The sequence below is a fragment of the Miscanthus floridulus genome, chromosome 7 (genome assembly GCF_019320115.1).
Source record: "Miscanthus floridulus cultivar M001 chromosome 7, ASM1932011v1, whole genome shotgun sequence".
Lineage (NCBI taxonomy): Eukaryota > Viridiplantae > Streptophyta > Magnoliopsida > Poales > Poaceae > Miscanthus > Miscanthus floridulus.
The window spans coordinates 17,027,193-17,052,683 of record NC_089586.1 but is presented as its reverse complement, the minus strand read 5'-3'; the positions used below and the strand labels follow the sequence as shown (position 1 = coordinate 17,052,683).

General features: G+C 48.4%; 2 protein-coding genes across 2 annotated transcripts; one reads left to right on the top strand and one right to left on the bottom strand.

Annotated features, from left to right (window-relative positions):
* Positions 1–822: 822 nt before the first annotated feature.
* Positions 823–2,247, bottom strand: LOC136462693 (uncharacterized). Its single transcript, XM_066461755.1, has 3 exons — positions 1,651–2,247; positions 1,425–1,469; positions 823–1,306 (listed from the first exon to the last, which is right to left on the bottom strand). Exons 1-3 carry the CDS (start codon positions 1,995–1,997, stop codon positions 1,249–1,251), a joined length of 450 nt encoding a protein of 149 aa, XP_066317852.1. The 5' UTR covers positions 1,998–2,247; the 3' UTR covers positions 823–1,248.
* A 15,806-nt stretch (positions 2,248–18,053) lies between these two features.
* LOC136462692 (leucine-rich repeat extensin-like protein 7) lies at positions 18,054–21,388 on the top strand. The gene has a single exon (XM_066461754.1). It carries the CDS (start codon positions 18,302–18,304, stop codon positions 20,345–20,347), a length of 2,046 nt encoding a protein of 681 aa, XP_066317851.1. The 5' UTR covers positions 18,054–18,301; the 3' UTR covers positions 20,348–21,388.
* The last annotated feature ends 4,103 nt before the right edge of the window (positions 21,389–25,491 follow it).

Here is a 25,491-nt window from a genome sequence, read left to right as displayed (position 1 = left end):
AAGTCCCCCAACGAACATATACATGGAGGCCTATTAATCTCTGTTTAATCCCAAAATAAATTGATTTCAAAAGCCATTCTAAATTTAACCATCATCTAATAGTATTGATTTGTATTGTAAATATTGATGCTCTTTTATAAAGCTGATCAAATTTAAAATAGTTTGATCTAGGATAACTTTAGAAATTGATTTAATTTAGGACAGATGGATTACATTGTTTATGGATGGGCTTCGTGCGTGACCAATAAATCGGGAATTCCTATTTGTTAGGCCTGTGACAAGGAAACCGAAAGGCTAAGGTTTTAGATGGGCTTTGTACCGATAAAAAAGATATGTTGGGCCTATGACATGGAAGCCCCAATGCTGCATTTGGGATTGGGCTTTGCGTATATTCAGAGGTCACGTACACTGCTAAAAGGAATGTTGGTCTGAACTCTCCGGCGAGAGCAAACACGTTCCTCCATGATGCAAAGCACACTAAACTCTTTGCTACTCGGTTTGTGTTCTTACTTGTGTGTAGGGATATTGCGACTCTACTCAAGAAACACCCTTGAAATCACCAAGGAGCTGCGGTTTGAATTTCATATGCAAAAGAGCTTAATTCCTCTTGTTTTCTATACCTCTATAAAAAAAATCTGAGGGTTTAACTTTAGAAAACTCCCTTTGTTGCAAATTGTAAGACATTCTGACTTTTCTAGATGGCAGTGAATCTACTGATCAGTTAAAAACTCCCTTTGCATGCACTACATAGATGCTAACAGTACTCCCTTCAGTTAAAAAAAACCCTTACTATATTGGAAAAAATGGTCTGAACCCGAAAAATTACAAGCACGTTACAATTATATTTAGTTTAGAAACATGGAGGGAAAATGGCATGTGTAGATTTGTACTTAATGAAGATGCTTACATTAGGCTTCTAAGAATACATTCTACAAGAATCTACTGATCAAATATACGCATGTAAAACCATGGAAAGTCAAATGTGTGAGTGTTTTTGACCGGATGAAGTACCTTAGTAACTAAGCTAGCTCCTTTCGATTTAGAGAGAGAGAGAGAGAGGGAGGGAGAGAGAGAGAGAGAGAGGGAAAACTCTGCCTCGCATGGCATGTCAAGGCTGCGCGAAGCGGGCAATCCAGAGCATGAAACGGCCGGCCGGCCCGAGCCTCCGTTTCCAGCATAGCTCAGGCCGCGCGCACCACCATGGAATGCAGGAGAGGTCGTACGTCTTGTTGCATTGTTGTGTCCACTTCACTGGCCATCTTCGCCGTCCTTGAGTAGATTGCAGATGTCCGAGCACTCCACCAAGCTATTAGTACAAATTAAAGACATGCATATAAATAATTGGAGTATTGGACACTAGTAATCAAGACAATTCACTCGTTGATAATGGATTCAAAAGGGGGCCAATTTGCGTGCGTCGTTACCAGTACTGCCGGCTTCGGAAGGTGTCCTTGAACACCACCAGGGGCCTGCACGCATCCATCCATCCATGGATCGATGCCAACGGCAAACGAGAGAGAATTAGTCCTCATTCCTCAAAGCAGAGATTGATCAGACAGTCCAGTCGTACGTGCTTAATTTAATCATCATCAAGAAGATGAGCAATTAATGGAGCGACGGTGGATTGGAGCACCATGCGTGCGTGCGTACCTCCGGATGTTGAAGGGCCCGGCGACGCCCGGCGCGCCGTGGCCGCCGAGGACGCAGGTGCTGACGCACTTGGACGTGCAGCGCGCCGCTCGGTCCGACTTGGGGTGCCGGATCCTGTTCGCCTCGCCCGGCCGCCCGCCGCCGTCCTCGCCGGACAGCGTCGGCGGGAGGTTGCACAGCGGCTCCGACGCCGGCCCAGGCGACGACGACACCGCGAGCGCCACGACCGCCGGCGCCTGCAGCAGCCTCAGGACGGCGCCAGGCCTCTTACTACTACGCCTGCTGCTGGCCTGGACCGCCCCGGCGCTGGCGCCAGCGGGCTTCGTCGGCGGCCCCGCCGGCCGCATCGGTCGGTGCGCCGGTGCCCAGCTAGTGCCGACTGCCGCCTATGCCGAGTCGTGCATGGTGGGCGTGGCCGGCGTACCGCGCGCTACGTAACGGTCAGCGAGGCTGCGAGGGAGCGCAGCGGAGAGCAAAGGAGGCCACTGGTAGAACCGTACAAGTAGAATGTTGGGTGGCGTGGGCATGGCGCCGGACGTTCCCGCGGTGGAGAGGGGAGGAAGCCGATCGAGAGCCTCAGGACAGGAGCAGCGCGCTGACGCGGCCTCTGCACAGCCGACAATCTCATGCTGATCAGCTGATGCCTGATGGTATGGTTTGGTCCGCACAGCCAACTAAATATTGTAAATATTAGATTTGTTTCTAAAAAAATAAAGATGGCTTTGACTTACGGTAATGCTTAAGGGCGGGCGTCCATCCAAGCGGACACCGCCTTCCTCGGTCTACGCAGTCTACCAAGCCTGTCTCTTTCTTTTTAGTCTCCCACATCTCTCTTAAAAATATATACCCACTTACTCGCCCATCGCACGTTTCACAGCGCCGTGCGGCCGTGTGGCCGCCCCTCTCCGTATTTGCCGCCGCAGCCATCTCCCCGCACGCGCCCCCATCCTGTGTTGTTCGCTTCTCGCTCCTGCCCATCCGCACCTCTCGCTCCTTGCTCCCGTAGTCCCACCTGCCACGCGCCCACACGCGTCGCTCGCTCCCGTGCCGTCGTGCACATCGTCCACCTCTGTTGGTGCTCATGGTGCCGTCGTGCGCCTCAGGTCGGTCCCCGGCAGAGCCAAGGGCACCCATGAGCGCGGCCCATGCTGGTGGTGCTCGCGCCCCGAGGCCGAAATCAACCAGCCCCGACCTCCTCTCCCATATGTTGCAAATGTTTGTTTTAAGTGTTTTAAATGTTTCAGAGGTATGTTGTAGATGTTTCGTATGGATTTTGCAAAAATAGATCGGGATGTTGCATATGTTACAAGTGTTTCAGAGGCATGGTGCAAACGTTTGTTCAAAATGTTTCATCTGTTTCAGACATATGTTGCAAGCATTTTTTATCTGGATGTTGCACATATTTCACACCTATGTTGCAAGAGTATGTTCAAAATGTTTCAGTTGTTTGAGTCTTTTGGTGCAATAAGTGTTTTCATGTTACAATTTGTAAGTGTTTTATCTGAATGTATTATATGTTTCACACATGTTGCAATTGTATGTTCCAAACGTTTTATCTACTTCAGACGTATGTTGCATCCAAGTGTTTCATGTTTCAGAGGTAGAGTCGTATGAGGCACGGCCTGGACGCTAGGGGATGGGGTGCGGCGAGCCGTGGGCCGGCACTAGGGGCGCGCATCGCACCTAGGATCCTACGGATGGGGCGTGCTCGTCCTCGTGCCAGCTCTTGGGTCCTGCCCGCCCAGAGACAGAGGAGGGGGTTAGAGGGAAGGAGCGGCAGGTGCGCGAGCATCCGAACTCGCGGGCATCCGCCAAGGGAGAAAGAGCGGCAGGCGCAGCCTTTTCCGCGGGCACACGTGACGAGGGTGGCGCGGACGTTCGGACATGCGTTTTTGTCCGGACGTCCGGGTGCTAGTATCTCCTTTTGACTTAGCACCAGCACTAGCAAGGTTAGGCACAAGCATGGCAGGCACGGTTAGCTAGCTATGCTGTGTCGTGCCCGTGTCAACCTGTGAAACCCAATACACAAATCTAAGACAAAGATCAAAGAAGAACTCAAGAACACCAATAAATTCTAAGTCACAGAACCATCATCCATACATATATACCATAGCGCAAATCCAATTCAATCTCACGAAACCCATCATCCATACATTATATAGTACACCAGAGGGAGGGAAGCGTCGGCTGTGCACCCCTTCCAGCTGCTTCTGACGCTGCTCGCTTGCGGCCGGGAGGAGAGCGCAAGAGGGGAGGGAAGCTGTGACGAGGACTTGGGAGGTGAGGGGAGGGCAGCGGCTAGGGGTGGAAGTGGCGCTGATAATTTTCCCGCTATGATCTGATCCAAATTCGAATTTTAAGGATGTGAAGAAGAACTTTAATATCTACGTGATTATGCACGGATGCGGGGTAGAATATGGATTCGACAAAATCTGACGGATATGGATTATCCACAAAGTCTACGTGGATTATCCAATATTTAGAATAGGATATTCAGTTCTTCCTAGACAAAAACCTAGAGGAATTCGGTAGGGCACGTTTGGTTGAAGGACGAAGTTGGATGGGATATGGTGATCCATGGATATCAGGATAAGGATATCTATGATTCATGTTTGGTTGGATGGATGGGACGACTCATTTTTTTGTTTGGTTAGATAGATGAAAATGGAGAGATGAGAATAGTTGACTAATTATATCTATTATTTAAAATAATAACAACTAATTAGACACTAATAAATATGTACTAATATTGTTTTGTCATGATAATCACAAAATTAAAATAAAATATGTAAATTAGCACCACTAATATCCTAATTGGCACACAAAACCTGCACTAAACATCGTATTAGCACTTATAAAAAATAATCCTACCATCATAATTACTAATTAACAATATAACATACTAATAATCCTTAATTTATTTACTAATGACAAAGATTAGAAGATATGGATAAGCTAGTCCGCTAGAAAAGTTTGTTAGTTGAAAATTCGTATTTTATTTTTCATGGGGAATTTCTTTTGGACAGTTGAATTTAGATTATTTCATAGTCATATTATTTGTTTGCTTGTCGCCTAATAAAACCTTTTGGTCTTGACGCTCGTTTCGACCCTCCGAAAATATGTGAGGGCAAAGCTAAACGAAATCCTAAGCAACTCAAGACTTGACACTCAAAAACACACAAGAGTGAAGCTAAATGAAAAGCCAAAGGGGCTGAAGACTTTAACCCTCCAAAAATATGCATGGGCGAAGCTAAATAAAAAAGCTTAAGGGCCCAAGACTTCGACCCTCCAAAAATACACGAGGACGAAGCCAAACAAAAAGCCTAAGAGATGAAGACTTTGGCCCTCCGAAGATAAGTGAGGACGAAGCCAAATAAAAATGTTTTACCATTCTTTTTATATGTGTGAATGCATCCATCATATGCATCACGACACTCATTCACAACTTCCATTTACCGTATGAGCAATTCATATGAGCCGAAAGGGGAGCCTTAGCATCGTAAGGCTCCCTAATATTGACAAAAATAAGTTTGATGAGATCAAAACTAGTCAGCAGTCATAGATCGCCATATGCATCCTTTTCGATCTCTATGTACACAAGGATATGAGAAGAGCTCATTGACTTCACATTGCCAAAAATACGTGCAAGTGAAGGACAATGATTTGATAAGATCTCAGCGACTTCACGTTGCCAAAAATATGAGCAACCGAAGCAGATTGATTAGATAGAGCCTGATAACTTCGGGTCGCCAAGAATACATGTAATAGAAGCAAAATATGAATCTATGTTTTGCAAACTTTGTTCCAACTAATTTTGCAATCACCACCAGCGTCATCAACTAAGATTTCATCAACACCTTGGCAAGGGGCTATGTCGTCAGCGACATTGACTATGAGTTGGTGCCAAACTAATCCAAAAGTGTCGAGGGACACATTTCGCTGATTCTAGCCTCCTCACCTCATAAGGTATGAGGGTTGGCACCAAACTAATCTAAAAGCGCCAAGGGGATGATTTCACCGCTTTGATCCCTTTCACCTCATAAGGTTTGGGGTTGGCGCAAAACTAATCTAAAACCATCAAGGGGTTCATTTTGCGACTCTTCGCCCAACGCCTTAAAATGTTTGGGGGTCAGCGTCAAACCAATCTAAAAGCACCAAGGAGATCATTTTGCTGCTCCGGACCCTCTCGCCTCATAAGGTATGGGGGTTGGCGCCAAACTAATCTAAAAGAGCCGAGAGGCTTATTTCGTGGCTCTTCGCCCCTACGCCTCAAAATGTTTGGGGTCGACGCCAAACTAATCTAAAAATGCCAAGGGGGTCATTTCGCCACTTCGAGCCCCCTCGCCTCATAAGGTATGGGGGTTGGCGCCAAACTAATCTAAAAGAACTAAGAGGCTTATTTTGTGATCCCTCGCCCGTTCCTCCTCGTCCAGGCCTTTCGGTCGGAGATTGGATCGTCCTTTTGGCCTGTCGTTCAGGTACTCGGGCCTGCCCATGAGTTGCGTGTTGTCTGCCTAGGCCGAGCCTCTGTCGGGAAGCCGGTCCGTGAGGAACCTCGGGTTTATGAACCCGACAGGAGCCCCCGAGGCCCCGGGCGATTCAGGTAGAATCGTCTAGGGTATTTTTATCCTTTGACGGCGGGTGCGCGTGAGCGCACCCGCGGGTGTAGCCCCCGAGCCCCCGGGCGATTCGGGCAGAATCGTCTGGGGGGTGTTTTCGTGTTGCCAGCGGGGAAAGTTCTCGTTTTGTCAGCGGGTGCGCGCGAGCGCACCCACTGGTGTAGCCCCCGAGCCCCCGGGCGATTCGGGCAGAATCGTCCAGGGGGGTTTTGTCAACGTGTGTGCGTGTGTTTTTTAGTCGAGATGGAGTCATCAACCAAGATGCCGTTGCGCAACCGAGGTGGTTTTTAGTTTTTAGGGTTCTATAGGGATCGGATGAGACAGAGCTCGCTGATCCTGGCGTCGGTGTGCGCCGTGGGATCGGGCGAGTCAGAGTCGTGGATCCGGGCGTCGGTGCAGCCTGTGCAGCCGAGGCAGTTAGTATAGGGACCGGACGAGACAGAGCTCACTGATCCTGGCGTCGATGCGTGCCATGGGATCAGGCGAGTCAGAGTCATGGATCCTGGCCTTGGTGCAGCCAGTGCAGCTGAGGTAGTTTAGTTAGTTAGTTTAGGGATCAGGCCAGCCGGAGCTCGTGGATCCTGATGGGGCGAGTTCGGGGTCGTAGACCTAGGTGTTTGGTGTGCAGTCGAAGCGTAGCCAGATGGGGCAAGTTCGTGGTCACAGACCTAGGTGTTTGGTGTGCAGTCGAAGCATAGCTGGATGGGGCGAGTTCGGGGTCACAGACCCAGGTGTTTGGTGTGCAGTCGAAGCGTAGCTGGATGGGGCGAGTTCAGGGTCACAGACCCAGGCGTTTTGTGTCTTGAGCCCCTGAGCCCCGTTGGGCTTTAGTAGGGGTTGGTTTGAGTTTGTGTGCGTTACCCCATCCTTGGTTCCTCACAACCGAAGGGGCTGAGTTTTGTCGCTTGTCCTGATCGCTCGGGCTTAATTGACGCGCTCGGTAAGTTCGCTAACTGGTATGATCGAGTGGAATCTGGGTTCGTCATTTGTGATGGGGTCGACATAGCCCTCTTGTGACATTCTACTGCTCCTTTACCTACAACCCGATAGATGCCTGGGTCATTCCGGAGACCGACCCAGATGGCCTAATGGCCTCCCCTCGATCGAGATTCTATGGGCTTGGCAGAGGTTTAGGATCGAACAAGAAGGTTGAGATGACCCTATCTGCCAGACTAGGCGAGGGCCGCACGAGGCTCATCTGCGTTTTTCTCCCCTAGCTCTGTTTGACGTGGGGTGGCCTTGAGCCTTCGTGGGCCAGCCTTTCAAACCCCAATCGGTCGTCGCACATGTCGAATGAGGCAACTGCCGCTTCGTGATGCAACACTGAGCGTTGTGATGCATTTCGCTGCATGTGCGATGCTTAGTTCCCAAGCCCCCGGGCGGTTCAGTGCCCGAATCATCCGGGGGGCACGGGCATATGGAATGAATGCGCATATGGATGTATGAAATGATTTATAAAGAAATAGAGGGGGTCAGTAGTGTTACCTTGATGACTTGAGTGATGGGGTTTGAAGAGCTCTAGTCGGAAATGTCCGACCGGGACCAATGCTCGTCATTCGTGACGGAGTTGGCATGGCCTACATGGGGCGTCCCTTTGCTCCTTACCTGTCTCTCAGTGTGTTTTCTTGAGCCATTCGATCGACTTAGGAAGCTCGATGGTCTCTCCTGGCAGAGATCCCATTTGTTTTGGGTTTTTCCAAGTCCCGCCTAAGAAGGCGGAGAGCTATCTGCGAGTGGTGACGTTTTGGTTTTCGCGCCGGGCGTGCGATAGTGGTGGGCCATACCTAGGCCACATCTCGTCTCACCAGGTGGTGTTCTGTCTAACCAGGCGTCGTTCCGTCAGTCAGTGTGCGTCCCATCGGTCAGGGTGCGTCCCATCGTTTCCCATCCGCATTGAATGGGGGAAGGGAGAGAGTTTTTCACTCTGATCTCTTGCCTATCTTCCACTATGGTGTTTCCTCCTTAAATAGGGGGAGGAAGAGGGCTCTCCGCCGTAGTCCTTTGCCTGTTCTCCAACTATTGTTTCTCCTCCTTCTTCCTCCTCGTCGAGAGTGCCTGTATGAGATCCTTTCATGAATCCAGAGCGCGATGTCGAGCTAGAGGCTGCCCGAGGCGGAGCTGGAGGCTGCCCGGGGCGGTGCTGGCCATCTTTGCTTGAGAAGGGGCAGCTTCCGTCGAAGGGGGTGGCGCGCAGGATTCATCTGCGAGGCCTTCTTTGAGATGGAGCCGTGTGTGGAGGGGAAGTTGCCTAAGATCATGCTAGTGGAGGGTTCCATGCCTGCAGCTGCTCAGGTTGGCCAGTTCATAAAGTTTGATGAGATCTCTTCCCGCCTTGGTGGCCATACTTCGGTGGTGGTGTCCCTACACAGAAGCTGACTCGACTGCATGAGAAGGTCCGGAGCCCCATGCTTTTCTGCTGAGCATCTATGGGTGTGACTCCCTTGAGATACCTGTTGAGCTCGCCGAAGTCGTGGGAGTAGAACCGGGTGGGTCCCTTGAGGTACCCGTTACGCTCGCCGAAGTCGAGCAAGAGGAACTGGGCGAGGCCCCTGTGGCGGTGGTTATGTCCAGCGGCGAGTGCCGTGGCCTTTCTTTTGGCGTCATGTGATGTCGTCGAGCGACCGCAGTAGTATTTGGAATGGAAGTACTTTAGAAAATGTAATAGTTGAGTTTGTGGGTGAGCCCCTGTGTGAATAGTTTTTGTATCAATGAATACATCAGTTCTGTTCTAGTGATAGAACCACTATCCGTTCCTTGTTTTTTATCCTAGCATAATTTTGTTTTTATCCTTTCTTTTTCGCACCTGCCCGTTAGTTCCATAGGCTATAGCTGTTAAGAACCTAGGCATGGCCCGTGGGGCTCGGCTGCTCGTAACCGTAGGTCGTGGCGGGGTGCGTTCGGTTAGGAGTAAGAACACAGTCACGTAGGTCAATCAAAGGAACGGAATGTGCTTCCGTCTGGGGACAAAGTTTGTTTACCATGTGATAGTAAAAAAGAGAGGCAATATTCAGTATTATACCCTCATGGAGCCCCCGAGCGCCCCGGGCTGAAAGTGTTCGGGGTGGGGTGCTTTATAGGAGCAAGTGTTAACTAAAAAACAGTAAGACCAAATTTAGGGGGAAACGATGTAGTTGTTCAATGTTCCAAGTGTTGGTGAGAACGTTGCCATTGTCGTCCTCCAGTCGGTAGGTGCCCGGTCGGATTACTTCGGTCACCGTATAGGGTGCTTCCCATGGTGGAGAGAGTTTGTGTTTTTCCTTTGTTGATTGGGTCCTCCGGAGTATGAGATCACCGACTTCTAGGATTCTCCCCCTGATCTTCCTTTCGTGGTACCTGCGGAGGGTTTGTTGGTAGCGAGCGGAGCAGATGACGGTTGTCTCGCTGGCCTCTTCGAGCAGGTCAACTGCGTCTTGCTAAGCCTCCATGGCTTGGTCACGGTCGAAGGCCTTCACTCTTGGGGCATCGTGGTCGAGGTCGAAGGGCAACACTGCCTCAACTCCGTAGGCCAATAAGAAGGGTGTGAATCCTATGGATCGATTTGGGGTCATTCTCAGGCTCCAGAGGATCGCTGGGACCTCTACAACTCATCACCCGGCGTACTTGTTGAGTCGGCCGAAGATGTGTGACTTAAGTCCTTGGAGGACCATGACATTGGCGCGCTCGATCTGACCATTAGTACGTGGATGTCCGACCGAGGCCTAGTCGATCCTAATGTTGTGTCCCTCACTGAAGTCTAGGAACTTCTTCCCGGTGAAGTTAGTCCCGTGGTCGGTGATGATGCAGTTAGGAACGTCGAACCGGTAGATAATGTCGAGGAAGAATTTGACCGCCTCTTTCGAGCGGATGTTGGTGATGGGCTTGGCCTCTATCCACTTGGTGAACTTGTCGACTGCTACGAGTAGGTGAGTGAAACCACCTAGGTCCTTTTTGAGGGGTCCCACCATGTCAAGGCCCCAGACCGTGAATGGCCAGGTGATGGGGATGGTTTGGAGCTCCTGTGCCGGCAAGTGGGTTTGCCAAGCGTAGAACTGGCATCCTTCACACCTGCGGACGACCTCCTTTGCATCTCGTAGCGCGGTGGGCCAGTAAAAACCTTGGCGAAAGGCTTTTCCAACCAGCGACCTTGGGGCCACGTGATGCCCGCAAATTCCGGCATGGACCTCGAGGAGGAGCTGCTTCCCCTGGTTCGTGGGGATGCACTTCATGAGCGCCAAACACTTAGAAAACTTCTTAGGCACAAAACACTTGTCAAAAAGCAGCAGAGAGCCAAATCTACTAACAGACTGCATAGAGATGTACTAAAGACTGGTTAACTTATAGTAAATTCTATAAACATGAACATAAAATAAACATAAAAACTAAAGACAATAAATAAAAAAAGGAATCAAAGCTAATATAACAAAAGAAATTTCGTAAACTGAAACTCTAAATATTAACTAAACTAACAGCTAAAAAAACTAAACCCTGATAAAAAATTGAACTAGAACTCTACTAAACTTAACTTGAACATCAATTCAACTAAAACTAAAAATATATTGGACTAAAAAAGAATCTATTATTCTAAACTTGAACTGAAAATAGGATGTACTCAAGTTAACCTAAACTTAAAATCAAATTAAATTCTAACAAACAATTGAATTTAATTTTTCTCGAATTTATCCTGGTCATATCGTTGAAAAATTTGTAACATTCTACTTTAAGCTGAATTTATCCTGGTCATATCCTGAGATTAAGAAATCTGAAACTTAAACTGAACTAGAAAGGAAAACTAAACTGAACTAAGAGGATGATTCAGAAACTTAACTGAGACTGAAAATGAAATGACACAATAAGAGTAAACCTAAAAACAAAACTCGAATATGACTGACAATGAAACAAAACTAAAATGAAACGAAACTAAAACTAAAATGAACAGACACCTAAAGTAAGAGAATCATTCTAAATCTAAACAACTAATACATGAATCTAACCTGAAGTAAGACAAAGAAATAGTCATTGCAAATATACTATTAAAAATTACATGAGGGAGAACTATTCATACAGATCAAAAATGGTTTTAAACATGAATGCTTGACAGGTCACACACAAATGAAGAAATAAAAGAAAAAATCATACTAAAACTCTGAATAAGATGTAATCAACTTAACCTGAACTCAAAATGGAGATAAATTCTAATAAACAGAAACTGAACTAAACATATAAGCTAACCACAATAAATGAAAAAAATTAAAAATGAAAGAAAACCTGATATAACAATAGAAATTTACAAAACTAAAACTCTGAATATTAACTACACTAACAGCTAAAACACTGAAGCCTGATACAATTTGAACTTAAACCGAATAAACTTAACCTCAACTTGAATTAAACTATAACTAAAAATAGATTCTACTAAACAAAATTGAGTGTTAACTTCAACTAAAAAGAGATTCTATTAAACTAAACTAGAACTGAAAATAGGTTGAACTCAACTTAACCAACACTTAAAATCAAAATAAATTATACAAAACTGACAATGAAGTAAACCTCCTACTGAAACTACTACTTAAATTGAACCTAGAGCATCGAACAACATGACATAGATCAAGCAAACCATAACAACACATTCAGCACAAAAAATGCATCACACTTACAAGAACAAACAGAGGTGCACAACGAAATAAAAAACATAGAAAAGGATAGAGAAACTTATACCTTATACCAGACGTCGATCTAATCTCCAGATCAACACGGCGACTGAAAAACAACACAACGCAGCTCCAAAATGACCAAGAAAACAACAAACATATACAAATAAATTTGATCAGAATGAAACATACACAGATACAATCAACATCCGCAACAAAAATAAGAAAACTATTAACATAAATGAATGAACCCTAGCATTGTGGACGATCCAAGCTCCAGGTCAGCAGCAAACCTCAACACGAACAGATCAGAGTCCGCCATAGAAAAGGGGAACAATAGCATCCGACCAAATCGAAGAAAATAAAACAACATAGGAGATTTAGAATACATCCATACAACTCAAATAGCTCAGATCCATAGAACTAAAGGAGAAATTGAGGAAGAAATCGCGAACCCTAGCGCGGAATCCCCCGATACGCCTCGCGTCGCATCCAAACGCCTTTTCGAACAACACTGACAGACGAGAAAACACAACACGGAAGATTTAGAATACATACAAACAACTAAAATAACTCAGATCCATGGAACAAAAGGTGAAAACGAAGAGGAAATCACAAACCCTAGCCCGTCGCCTCGAATCGCCTCGCGTCGCCCACGTCACCTCTGGGAGCTCCACTCACAGACGAGGAACTCGAAACGCACGCGGAAATGAAGCGGCAGACGCCAGGACTACGTTTCCAAACCAGTAAAGGAGGCGTGACTCCCAAAAATTGAAACAGTATGCGCCGACAATACGGACCCACATGTCAGAGACAGATCAAAGCAAAAGAAAAGCAGACAATGCAGATGAGAGACAGAGACATCGGACGGCTACCACAATCGAGTGACATAGCCAAATAAAATGCGCGAGTGAGAAACATATTATACGTTTATATATAAACAAAAAAAAATCGATCCGCGGTGGCTAGACAGCTCCGGGTATTCCGACTTAAGAAAAAGATCTTTTCACGGATATCGAGAAAACCTTCGAACCCCTGGCCCACTCATACACAGCGACACCGTAGCTCCGTGAGATGAGCTGACCACATACTTGTGCTTTGGATGTGGGACAGACGAGGAAGTTTTTCCCCTCCATGGTCACTGCGGCCGAAGCCACAAATAAAGAGTGAGTCGCTTGGGACTCGAACTCTGACCACCCCAAGAGGGAGGTACTGAGCCTACACTGACCACTCGGTCAGCCAGGCCGTTCCCTTTTATATATAAACAATCAAATTATATTAGAGAAAACAAATTAATAGCACACGGTTTTGAGATCTTTCGCTCCAAAAAAAAACATACTTACAGCTTCCTAGCTACTACTACAACAGAAGAGTCATAAATATAATGACTCCAACAAAAATGCTCATGAAAATAGGTATACAGTGATTTGTATATCCAAAATTTAAAAATTGAATTTTGTATTTTGTGAGGTGTTGCTTCTGCATCCACATCTACGCGCGCACAGACACACACGAGGAAGAGCCGAAGAGAGCACAACGTCATCCACGGACCCCCAGCAACGTGCCCATTGGCAGTTGGGGGGCAGGGTACTGTGGCACGGACGCGGCCGACGTCGTCGAGGCTGCTGGAAAGTGAGCAACTGCACGCTGTCGGCAGCAGCAGCGAGCGAGCGGCCTGCTCCTAGGTTGGCAGCGGTGGGAGTGAGTGCATGCACGTGCAGTAGCAGTAGTACGCTGCGAATGCAAAACAGCAGCAGCGGAAAAGCCAGCCAAAAGCTTGAAGCTGTGTGCCTGTGTCAAGAGTAAGCAGGAGTGCTCACGTACTGGTTGGTACCAGAACGCATTGCGTACGTTGGATCACTGTGGCAAATGGCGATGGCGTGGAGCGCACTCATGCACGCACGCACGGCCAGGCTCAGATGAGATCCAGGCATGCATGAAACAAAATTAAATCATAAGATTGACCAGCTCATCGATCTAGCTGGAATTTGAGCTGCCATCTACTGACATAAATAAAGGAGAAAACAATTGATGAAGTTGTCGTCTCTTGCTTGATGTCATGAATGATGGAAGTCACCAGAGAGTGATCCCTTCCATTTGATTGGAGCTTCTTGACCACGGAGAGGCAATTATCATGTTGTTATATGGGGTATTTGAGATGAAATAGACAACATGCCTGAGAAACAAAGGGAAACGAATATGGTTTGGTCTCAACTGTGGTTTGCTTTGCATGAACAAGATGAGATCGATAGTTGATTGGTATTTGATCAAATTGGAAGTATGAAGAAGGAATATCAACAATAATGGTATTATGAAGAAATAGCAAGCCAAGATGCAAAAGTAGAAATAGTCATGGTCATACGCAAAAGGGATTGTCTAGTTATGATGGCAAGCTCATATACAATTTCTGTAGAAATTCCTCAGATCAAACAAAACCTTGGGGTACTAGGGAGCCTGCAGCTAGCGATCCATTCCATCAAATATTTAGCCTGCTAACTTGTTTTTATGAGAATTGTATGGCTAATTGCAAAGCATTCGTAACCAAGCCTAACTTGTCAAAAAAATTGATCTTTATATCTAAGGACCAGCTTACCATTGTTTAAGTGATCTTTACGGTAAGTTTGGATTCAAGCCAACGAAAACCAAGCCAAATATTGATCGTCTGCCACGAAGAAATTGGCCGATGCTTCGTTACTAGCCAATGTTTGGTTGGCCCATGAAACAGCTACAGGCAAACTTTGGGCCTGGCTGCAGGCACCAATTTTTGCTCCCACACAAGTGACGCGTCAGCCATCCATTGCTTGTACGAGCTCCGAAAATGTTAGATTATCAAACTTCAAATGCAAATATCTGCTAAACCATATATCTAATTTCCAATTTATTTTTGTCGTGCTGTTTTTCTTATATGATTTTAACTGCAAAACATAATCTCACGTGGCTGTGCTTTATTGAAGAAAAAAAGGTAATAACATGTGCACCCAACATCTCATGCTCACACATATCTGATAAATTTAGCACGATAGTTATCTGCGCACCGTTTTTCTATGCATTGCCCACACGTTTTAAATCGGCTACAACCCAAATAACACCATTCTAGCTAAAAACTAGTCATACCTTGATTTTGGCCATGGACCTGTGTTTGGGCTTGGCACTCTAGCTAGGGCTAGAAACCAAACATGCCCTCAGATTGGACCATAGTTAAAGGTACTATATGCACATATATGGTATGTCCATATTAAAATCTCTCTTCTAACTTTCTCCACTTAGCCTGATCGCCTCTACTCTCAATGATGCTCCCGTCACAAGCTGAGCTCTCCCGGGACAAGTGTTGCATAGTGGAGTTAAATAGTGGCTTGTGCAACTAGCCAGGTCGGTAATTACGTTGGAGGGTATAGAAGAAGAGGTGAAGGGTGCCGCCTATAACAACATGCTCTGTCACCTCTTAACCCTAGCTTTTGCCACCACATGATGGATCCATTCTGGACATCATTGGCAAATTTCGGGTGCCATGGACTGATGCTACCCATGGACTTGATCTCATTGGTTCATACATATAGAAGAATATGGACATAAATTAATTAAAAAATAAGGTGGCATACGTTTGGCGACCAAATTTGGCACATCATGTTGATGTATTGTGTTTTACCATCGTCCCTAGGTCAGTTTCGGTCATTGTATGTGTTTTAGGTTTGCAAGTTGTACATAAGAACAGGGGGGACACGTATTGACGACCAAAATTGGTCTATTGTGCTTTTAACCAATCCGATGTTTTATCTTTTCAAATTCTAACTTTTCCAACCCCATTATTTGTTGTTCTGCTAGCTGCTTGACGATGTTTGCAAGGCATTCTAGGTCGTCAGCCGACCCAAGAACAACCCTAGGTTTCCTTTGATTGTTTGAGAAAACCGGTTAGGTTAGCTCTCCAGGTTGAGTTTACCAGGGTTCACTGCGAGGTGATCCGGATGCTCTAGCTATTAGAGCATGTGGGACCATATTTGAGCCAGAAACATCATTTCTAGATACTTTTCTTATTAGGTAAAATAGAATCACTGGCTAAAGACTTTTGACTAGTTGCCTAGATTTGGATTCTCGAAGAGAAAATATGAAGGAAGCGACAAGAGCAAGTTCGAAGACTCTTTTAAATGATTATTATTCCTGTTTTCTAATAATTCTATAATAGTTTGAACCAATTAGAGGACGTTCACTATTTGTACTCCTGATGACTCCCAAAGCCAAAAGAAAAATCGTATTTCCTGCCCTTGTCAACATAGCCCATCTTCTTCTTCTTCTTCTTTCATGAGATGAATCGTCCGCCGACCGGCAGTGGCAGAGCGGCGATTGCTACAGTGTGGCAGATTGCAAGATTGGACCACCGCTGCCCGTTTCCGTGTAGGCACTCCGCACTGTATCCCTCCGTCATCGCATATTCGCACTCGCATCCGATCCCTCGTCCCTCCGTTACTGTGCAGTGTGCGGCATAAATACCGTACAGCTACTTGAAGGGCATGTCCGAGTTCAGGGATTCACTGTGCTCCTCCTCGCGTATATACTCCAATGCTGATACGCGAATCGACGGTGTGGCCACACGTGGTGGGCGATGCTATACTACCGTACGGAGTACTCCTACTACAGTCTACGCAGACGCAGTGAATAGCGCATTTTTGGATAAATAAATAATCGGATCGATGCAAGGAGACCGACTTGTCTGTTGTTGTTTTGAGAACTGACCAATGCGTACCATCGCGATTGGTTCTCTAGAGATGGAGAGCAGCATGATCCGTGGAACGCAGCGAGATGAATGATTGGCCGCCGTCATCCTGATCGACTCCCGAGAAATGAAATCCACTCCCGTTTCCGTATGTCCTTGGAACACACACACGACACGATCAGATAGCCTGGCTCGTGGAGCGCGACGCGTGAGCTCTCTTCCGTCGTCCAACTGAAAACCTGTTTCACGCACGCACGGATCCAAACACGAACGCTCTATCTCTTCTCATAGTGAGAGAACACGATGACTGATGGGCCCAGTCACTTCCCAATTAGTACCAGTATAAGCAGTATCTGTGCTTTTGTCAACATCGAATCAACACGTACGCTTCCTGCGATGCGTGTGCACAAACACGACAGGTAACGCTGGCTGGTTTGGTCGACGGATCGATTCAAAAGTTTGAAGCGGCTGCATGCCTCGGAATCCTGGGCAGCACACGCAGGGTGCTTAGTTCAATGATTACTGGAAGAGGCAGTAATATAATAACCTGGTGAGCACATGATAATCACCTAGTACATACAGTGTAGGAGCAGTATGTACAGTATAGTAGGGAGCCTGAGACTGATCTTATATAGGAGTACTTCGTAATTAGCAGCGTGCCAGTGTCAGTGTAGTTTACTCACGCTAGCTCCTCGACGCAGCTTTGGCGAGCGATTCATTCGGGTAGTACACGAATGATTCATTGGTCCTGGGATCACGAGGTACCAGACTGGACCGTAGTCCGCTCCACCTCCACGGCTATGCCGTGCCGCGCGCGCCGCGAGCCTTCCCTTCTGGAGCCCGTGAGGCCCATTGATGCTGCTCGCCGTCGCCCGGCAATGGAGCCGCCGTCCGTGTCCCAACGACAACGAAACCGCCATTTTTCGAATTCGAACTCGGCCGCGGATCTCGCCTCCGTGCCATGGGGATGCGTAAACAAACAAGACGGAACAAAGTAGCCACCGCCATGGGGATGCGTAAACAAACAAGACCAGCCGCTCTGGCACCGCTGACGCGGACGTCAACACATGCTCTACACATGCAAATGGTCCAACAAATCCTGCAGACAAAACAGATGCAAAAGGCTAGTTAAAGCTAAACCCAACTCCATCCAGACCAAAACAACGGCACGCCGCGCCAGCCCAGCGTAGCCAAGCAGCCGGCCGAACTCATCCCCATCCCGAGCACACCTGCCGCTGCCTGCCAGCCCTCGCTACATGCCGCGCCGCCCGTCAACCAACCCAGCCACCAGCCAGCCGCGTCGCCGCCGTCTCCCCGCCCAGGCCGCCTCCTCCGTGACCGTGACGAAGCTCGCTCGCAGGCGCAAAGAGACACCACCGTCACACACCCAGCACACACACACTGATGACTAATCAGCGAGGTGAGCTGAACTGAGCTAGGTGTGCAGCTGGCCCCCATGTGACTGCGTTGTGAGCCTGTGACGACGAGCCTGCGATGCGCTTGCCTTCATCAATCACACACACACGCCCCTCTCAACCCCATGTGCCCGCTCTGAATGCCACTGCCCGCTCCACGCTCCCCCCTCTCTCTCTAGATCACACAGGCCCCGCTGTCCCGCCCGCATTCCCAGCCTCTCCTCCGCCCGGAACGCACCGCGCCGACCACCACCAGACGCTCCGCTCCTCCGAGTCAGAGCCATGATCCTCCGCAGCGCGGCGGCGCTCGCGCTGCTGCTGCTGCTCGCCGCCCCGGCGGCGTCGGTGCAGGAGGGCGGGGACGCCGTCTCCGAGTCGTACGCGTCCCGCTTCGACGCGCTGCCGTCGTGGACGTTCCCGAACCCGCGGCTGCGCGCGTCCTACGCCGCGCTGCAGGCGTGGAAGCGCACCGCCATCTTCTCCGACCCCTCAAACTTCACCGCCAACTGGGTGGGGCCCAACGTCTGCGCCTACAACGGCGTCTACTGCGCGCCCCTCCCTGGCAGCGCCCACGACGTCGTGGTCGCCGGGATCGACCTCAACCACGCCGACATCGCGGGGTACCTACCGGCGTCGCTGCCGCTGGGCGTGCCCGACCTGGCGCTGTTCCACATCAACTCCAACCGCTTCTGCGGCGTCGTCCCGACCACATTCTCCCACCTCCACCTCCTCCACGAGCTCGACCTCAGCAACAACCGCTTCGTGGGCGGGTTCCCGGAGGTGGTGCTGTCGCTGCCGGCGCTGCGGTACCTGGACCTCCGCTTCAACGACTTCGAGGGCAGCATCCCGCCGCAGCTCTTCGACCGCCCGCTCGACGCCATCTTCCTCAACTCCAACCGCCTCCGCAACCCGATCCCGGCCAACCTCGGGAACTCCCCGGCCTCCGTCGTCGTGCTCTCGCACAACCGCCTCGGCGGGTGCATCCCGCCCAGCATCGGACGGATGGCCGACACGCTCAACGAGATCGTGCTCATCGCCGACGAGCTCACGGGATGCGTCCCGCCGCAGGTCGGCCTGCTCCGGAAGCTCACCGTCTTCGACGTCAGCGACAACCACCTGCAGGGCCAGCTCCCGGCCGCCATCGCTAACATGGCTGCTGTTGAAGAGCTCGACGTCGCACGCAACCGCCTCGAGGGCGCCGTGCCGGCGGGAGTCTGCGCGCTCGCCAGCCTCAGGAACTTCACCTACACCGACAACTTCTTCACCTCGCGCCCGTCATGCACCAAGGCCACCGCCGACGGCGCATGGAACTGCATTCCCGGCGCGCCGGCACAGCGCCCGCCGTCGCAGTGCGCGGCCGCCGCGGCACACCCGTTCGACTGCAGCAAGGCGCAATGCCAGGCAGCCCCGGGCTACACGCCGACCCCGGGCGCTGGCCACGCACGCGGCGACCGCGGCCGCGGGAGCGGCAGCCAGCCGCCCACGCCGGTGTCGTCGACTCCGAGAGGCAGAATCGCAGGGAACCCGCCGCCATCGTCTGCTACTCCCACTCCTTCCTACCCGTCGCCGCCGTCCAGCGCCACCACCCCCTCGTACCACTCGCCACCCAAGGGCTCCATCACCCCGTCGCCGCCTAAGGGCTCGACCACTCCGTCAAACCCTTCGCCGCCATCGAGCGCCACCACCCCGTCCTACCACAGGCCGCCACCTCAGGGCTCACCCACCACCACGCCATCGTACCCCTCGCCGCCATCGAGCGCCACCACCCCGTCATACCACTCGCCACCTTCGCATGGGTCACCCACCACGCCATCCTACCCGACGCCACCCTCAAGCTCCAGCACGCCATCCTACCACTCGCCGCCGTCCGGCTCCACAACTCCTCCAGTAACGACACGCGCGCCGCCGCCGCCGACGTCCGCGGACGAGCCGGACGTGCGGTACGCGCCACCCCCGAGCTACACAACGCCGCCATCCCACTCCCACGGGTCGCCGTCGCCTCCCTCCACGGGGTCCCACCAGCCCCCGTCCTCCGGTCACCACCCCGCCACGCCGTCGTCGCCACCCACGGCGGAGCACCCCGGCTACGCCCTGCCGCCGCACGCCCCGGGGACCGGGACGCCCTCGTCGCACCCCACCACCCCCTCGGGGACGCCGTCCTCCTCGCATTGCTCGCCGCCGCCTCATCAGGGCGGGAGCCCCGGCACCGGAACCGGCGGGCACCATCTGGGCGGCGGCAAGCTGCCGTTCCCTCCGGTGTACGGCGTGTCGTACGCGTCGCCGCCGCCGCCGCCGCCGGGGAAGCCGTACTACGGAACCGCCAATTGACCGCTCGCGCTGCCTCGCCGTCGCCGGAGTATAATACTTTTCACCCGCCAGTATAATACTTCTCCATGCATCCCTGTAGTATTTTTTTTGTTTCTTTTTTCTTTGATGATGAGTATTTGATCAAAGGGTTATTTTGATCTTGGCCATTACAATTCTTTGAGTTCCGAGAAACGTCATTATAATTTACCTATTCGCAGATTTGCCATTACAATTTCATCTCTTCTGCATCCATGCCATTTTCTACTGTTGCCGCGTACAGGGCCCAGGCACGTATGCCTACGGAAGGCATACAGACGTCCCGTCTCCTCCGGCCGAGCCCGCGGCACACCGGCGGCACACGCCCTCCTTCCCCGGCCCGTGGCACACACTGGCGTCGTCCCCCTCCCCCAATCCATCCGCATCCCTGTCCCCAAACCCAGCAGCTCCAGGGCGAGGCGCACGCAAGCTCCACAGATGGCCGCGACCTCTGCAGGCAGCAGGCCGCCATGGGCCATCCCGCCCCTCGGTGGCGGTGTGTCTCGCACCCGGAGGATGGAGCCCTGGGCGGCGATGAATCCCGCACTGAGGACGGCCCCCCAGTCTCTCCATCTCCGACCTCGCATGGACGGGAGGCCCCAGCGGCAGCGCAGCCTGCCCCACGTGAGCGACGTCCCCCTGGCTGAGGTGCATCTCATGCACGGCGACGGTGGCCCCTGCCCCTCCCCCACCGGCGGCCATCGCAGAGGCAGTAGACGAGCTGGGTGGCCTGCTAGGCTATCGGTGGTGCTGCAGCCGCGCGTCGAGGATTTCAACTGGTGCGCCTAGAGCGGAGCGGGCGAGCGAATTCTCGGCCTAGGCCCAGGTTGCGGCATGGGCGCGGGGGAGCGGGCGCGCGCGCTATGTTGGGTCGCCGCTGGGCCGCGTACTGTTCCGCCAGGTCAGGCCGAATGCGCAGTAAAGGTTATAAATTTGTTTATTTATTTTTAGAAGTGAATTTTGATTAGTTTTTCATCTCTATTCAATTTTGAATCAACGGGATAAATTGTTCAGAGAGTAGATGAGTACAGTAAAATGCTTCTGAAAAGTAGATAAAGAATTTTCTCATGTTTTCGCTGCAAAGTTTAATGTTGATTATATTCCAATTAAATTCGAACCAATGGGATAATTTAATTTGAAGAGCAGTTACATTTAATAAATTATGATTATGTTTATCCTCTAATTAAATTGAAACCAACGGGAAAATTTAAATTAGAGGAGCAGTCCGATTTGTTTATGTTAGATTATGGTATTGTTATTTTCTGACCAACATTGATGATAACAATATTATAATGAATTTAAGTTTGAAGTTTAAATCTTTGATAAATTTTACACCAACATGGTCAATTTTTTAGAGTAGATAAGGACCAAGAAATGCTCTTGAACTAAAAGAATGTATTTTATTATCAAGTTTCCGCTGCAATGATGTTGATTATCTTCTAATTAAATTCGAACCAACGGGAGAATTTAATTTTGAAGAGTAGTTATATGTATTTCAAGTTGATTTATGAGTTTTATGCGTTAATTCTATTTTCTATCCAACGGTGATATAGAATTGATGCAGAAGCATCTTGTAAGTTTTATTTTTTTACCGACAAGATCACTCGGCTGCATGCTAATGGGCTGCAATGCTAAGGTATGTGAATGAAAAGGCTTTAGTCAAGCCAGTTCAGGACTGTTTTTTTTGTTAATTTACTAATTTTCTGATTAAATTGGAACCAACAGGAATATTTAATTAGAAAATAAAGTATAAGTGAATGTTTTATGATAAGAGTTACAATAAGTAACATGCATGTTTAATTTGACCAACGTTGGATTAAGCATGCGTGTCTGTATATAGATTTGTCCCACATAGGGAGAAGTTTGGCATAGTACTTATGCTAGTCAATCCTGCATGGCGGGAGAAGTTTTGTGATGACTCATATTTTTTGTATCCCGCATAGCAAGAGAAGTTTGGATAGCTCTTATGCCATCCTAGTATTGACCATGGCACAATAGAAATGCACCGTCATGGTCAATACTAATAAAAAGACAAGAAAAAAAAGATGCAAGCGTGACTTGCAAAGGTACAATTAATAAAAGACATCATTGAGTTCTTGAAGTGGAATGAGGAAAGTGTACTCCTATACGAATTAAGAAATAACTTTGTTTGAATGACACAATCATATGAATGAAGTAAGTCATAAGTGTCTCCTCGGTCACAGGTTTTCTGAATAGTTCTCGAAATTATGGCAATAAAGTTTATGCCATATTTCGAGGGAGAGAATAGTAAGATCAATTAAGAAAGATACTCTTTATTAAGAGTGAGATAAAGATTAATTAAGATGAATGTGACCGTCGAAGGAGTACAACAGTCATAATAACGATACCCCTAAGTAGAGAAATAGCTAAATTCCTGGACTTTTTACAGTTCCGATAGGAAGATAGCGTAGTCAGCCAGAATTCAGACTAGACGAGTCTTAAAGATGTTAAGATGGTGCTTAAAGCGCCATATGAGGTTTTAATAGATTAAATCTAAACAAGAAATTTGAAGATACACTATCTTTATAAAAGATGGAATGATCTGGGGGAGCATGGTATGTAGCGACCTATGACTTGAAGAGAAGCGGAACTGCATGCCCACTCTAGTGATTCAAGAGCAACAAATTTCTCAATACTTGTTGACGTTATATGACTTATACAACACCTGTTGTTAGCTCTTCGAAGAAGATAAATAATGTAAACAATGATCTTGTGATACAGGAGCCTGTAGAATCAATTGCCTCTTGGCAATGAAGAGCAACAATAGCCCCATATGAAAGTGCCAGTAGCTGAGGCCCTAGAAGGTCTTAAAGAATTAGTAAACCAGTTTTCCTGATGACTATGAAGTCTATGTTAGTGAAGAAATTCAAATGGAGGGTGATCCCACCTTATTTGAAAAAGCCATGAGAAGCGTTTACTCGTTTGAATGGCAAAAAGCTATGAAAGTTAAAATGAATTCGATGAATACCAATGATGTTTAGGACTTAGAAGAAATTACTAATTGAGCCAAAACAGTAGGCTATGAAAGGGTCTACAAGATAAAATGTGACTCCAAAGGGAATGTGAAAAGATATAAAGCATGACTTGTAGCAAAAGGTTTTATGCAAAGAGAATGAATAGATTACGATGAGAGTTTTCTCTCCAGTCTCATGCAAGGATTCCTTTAGAATCATAATGGTGTTATTGGCACATTAAGATTTAGAGTTACATCAGATAGATGTAAAGATGACATTCCTCAACGACGATTTGTATAAAAACGTTTGCATGGCACAACCCAAAGGTTTTGTCATGGAAGAAAAAGAACGTATGGGATGCCGCCTATAGAAATCCATTTATGGATTAAAACAAGTCTCTAGACAATAGTATTTGAAGTTGATGAAACGATAAGAAAGTTTAGGTTTAAAGAAAATGAGAAAGACAATAACGTTTATGCGAAGTTCAAGAATGGAAAATTCTTTTTCCACATCATGTGTATAGATGACATCCTACTCACTAGTAGTAATGTTAATCTGCCATTGGAGAAAAAGAAGTCTTTGTCCTCAAGTTTTAATGTGAATGATCTTGGTGAAGCCTCATTGGTTCTAGGAATTGAAATTCACCGAAATAAATGAAAAGGGGTATTAGGACTATCACAAAGGCATACTTAGAAAAGATTCTAAAGAAATAAAATATGCATGCGAGTAAACCTACGCCTGCTCCTATAGTTAAGGGTAGTAGATTTGAAAACTTTCAGTGTTCCAGGAACCGATATGAGATCGATCAAATGAATATGGTTCCATATGCTTCAGCTGTTGGAAGCTTAATGAATGTACAAGTAAGAACTTACCCAGACGTAGCTTATGTATTCGGGATATTTTGGCAGAAGTCCAGTCCAGATATAGATCACTAGAATGGAGTTAAGAATGTCTTGCAATTTTTTGCAAAGTATCATAGGCCTTATGCTGAGTAAGAAAGAACAAGTACTCTCAAATAGTTGTGGGTACAAATATTAAGTTTTAGCGAGATGTGTAGTGAAATCCACAGTAGTTGCTAACACTCGCAGTTGAAGTATTATTATGGAAAAGCTCCAATGAAACAGTTGTGGTGTCATCATTGATGCATACCATAGTATAGCTTGTCCAAAGGCCTCAGGAACAGGCAAAAGGAGGTTAAGAGAATTTGTACCTGGATTTAACAATGGTAGTCAACAACAATAACCATTTAAAATAGTTAACTCCTAAGACAACAGGTCAAGTGTGTTGCGAAACACATTGACATTAAGTTATATGTTGTAAAGGAGAAAATCCAGAATTATTTTGAAAGCATTGAGCATATAAGTACCAAGAAAGTACTTACGGATCCGCTTACCAAAGGCTAACCACCCAGTGTGTTCAGAGAATACATAGTCGACATGGGTTTACGGGAAAGCCTATGATTTCTAAATACTAAGGGCCTAGTTGAGAATCTGTTTCAAAATCTAGAGATGCATTGTAGTTGTTTAATCTAATGGCAACCGACCGTGATGATGAGACACGCTCTACGCACTGATCTGCGATAGAATGGAAAAAAAATAAAGTAAATTAAATTTAAGTCATAAGATAAGATAAGAGAGAGAATGTTAGTAGTTGGTCGAGGGAGGAAAAAAGGGGAAGAGGACACAAGCCAGCGGCCAGCGACATGCATGGCCCATGGGATGGCCGGATGCTGTGGGCCATCGGCCGTGGAGTCGGTGCACCGCACCGCATCTTTGACTCGACGCTGCGAGCGTCCTGGACGTCGGAGCCTCTCGGCCAGCGCGGCAAGGAGCCCAGATTTGGCCATTTGGGTGGGTGGGGAACTTGGCTGGGGATTCGCCCTGTCACCATCGTTTCGTCGGGAGGGGTAGGGGCCAGGGGCAGTCACATGGATGGGATCCGAGCCGTGCATGCATGGCGCAGTACAGTGGGCAGGTGACGGTGCGCGCCGGCAGGCGGCAGGTGGCAGCAGCCGGCAGCAAGGTGGTCGGCGGCCGGTGGGTGAACAGCATCGACGCGGGGGGAGTCACTGGGGTCGCTTTGCTCTAGCAGCACGACCGATTCACATTCACCCACCGTTAACCATTCGAGGGATGGGGTGAGATCTGCAATTCT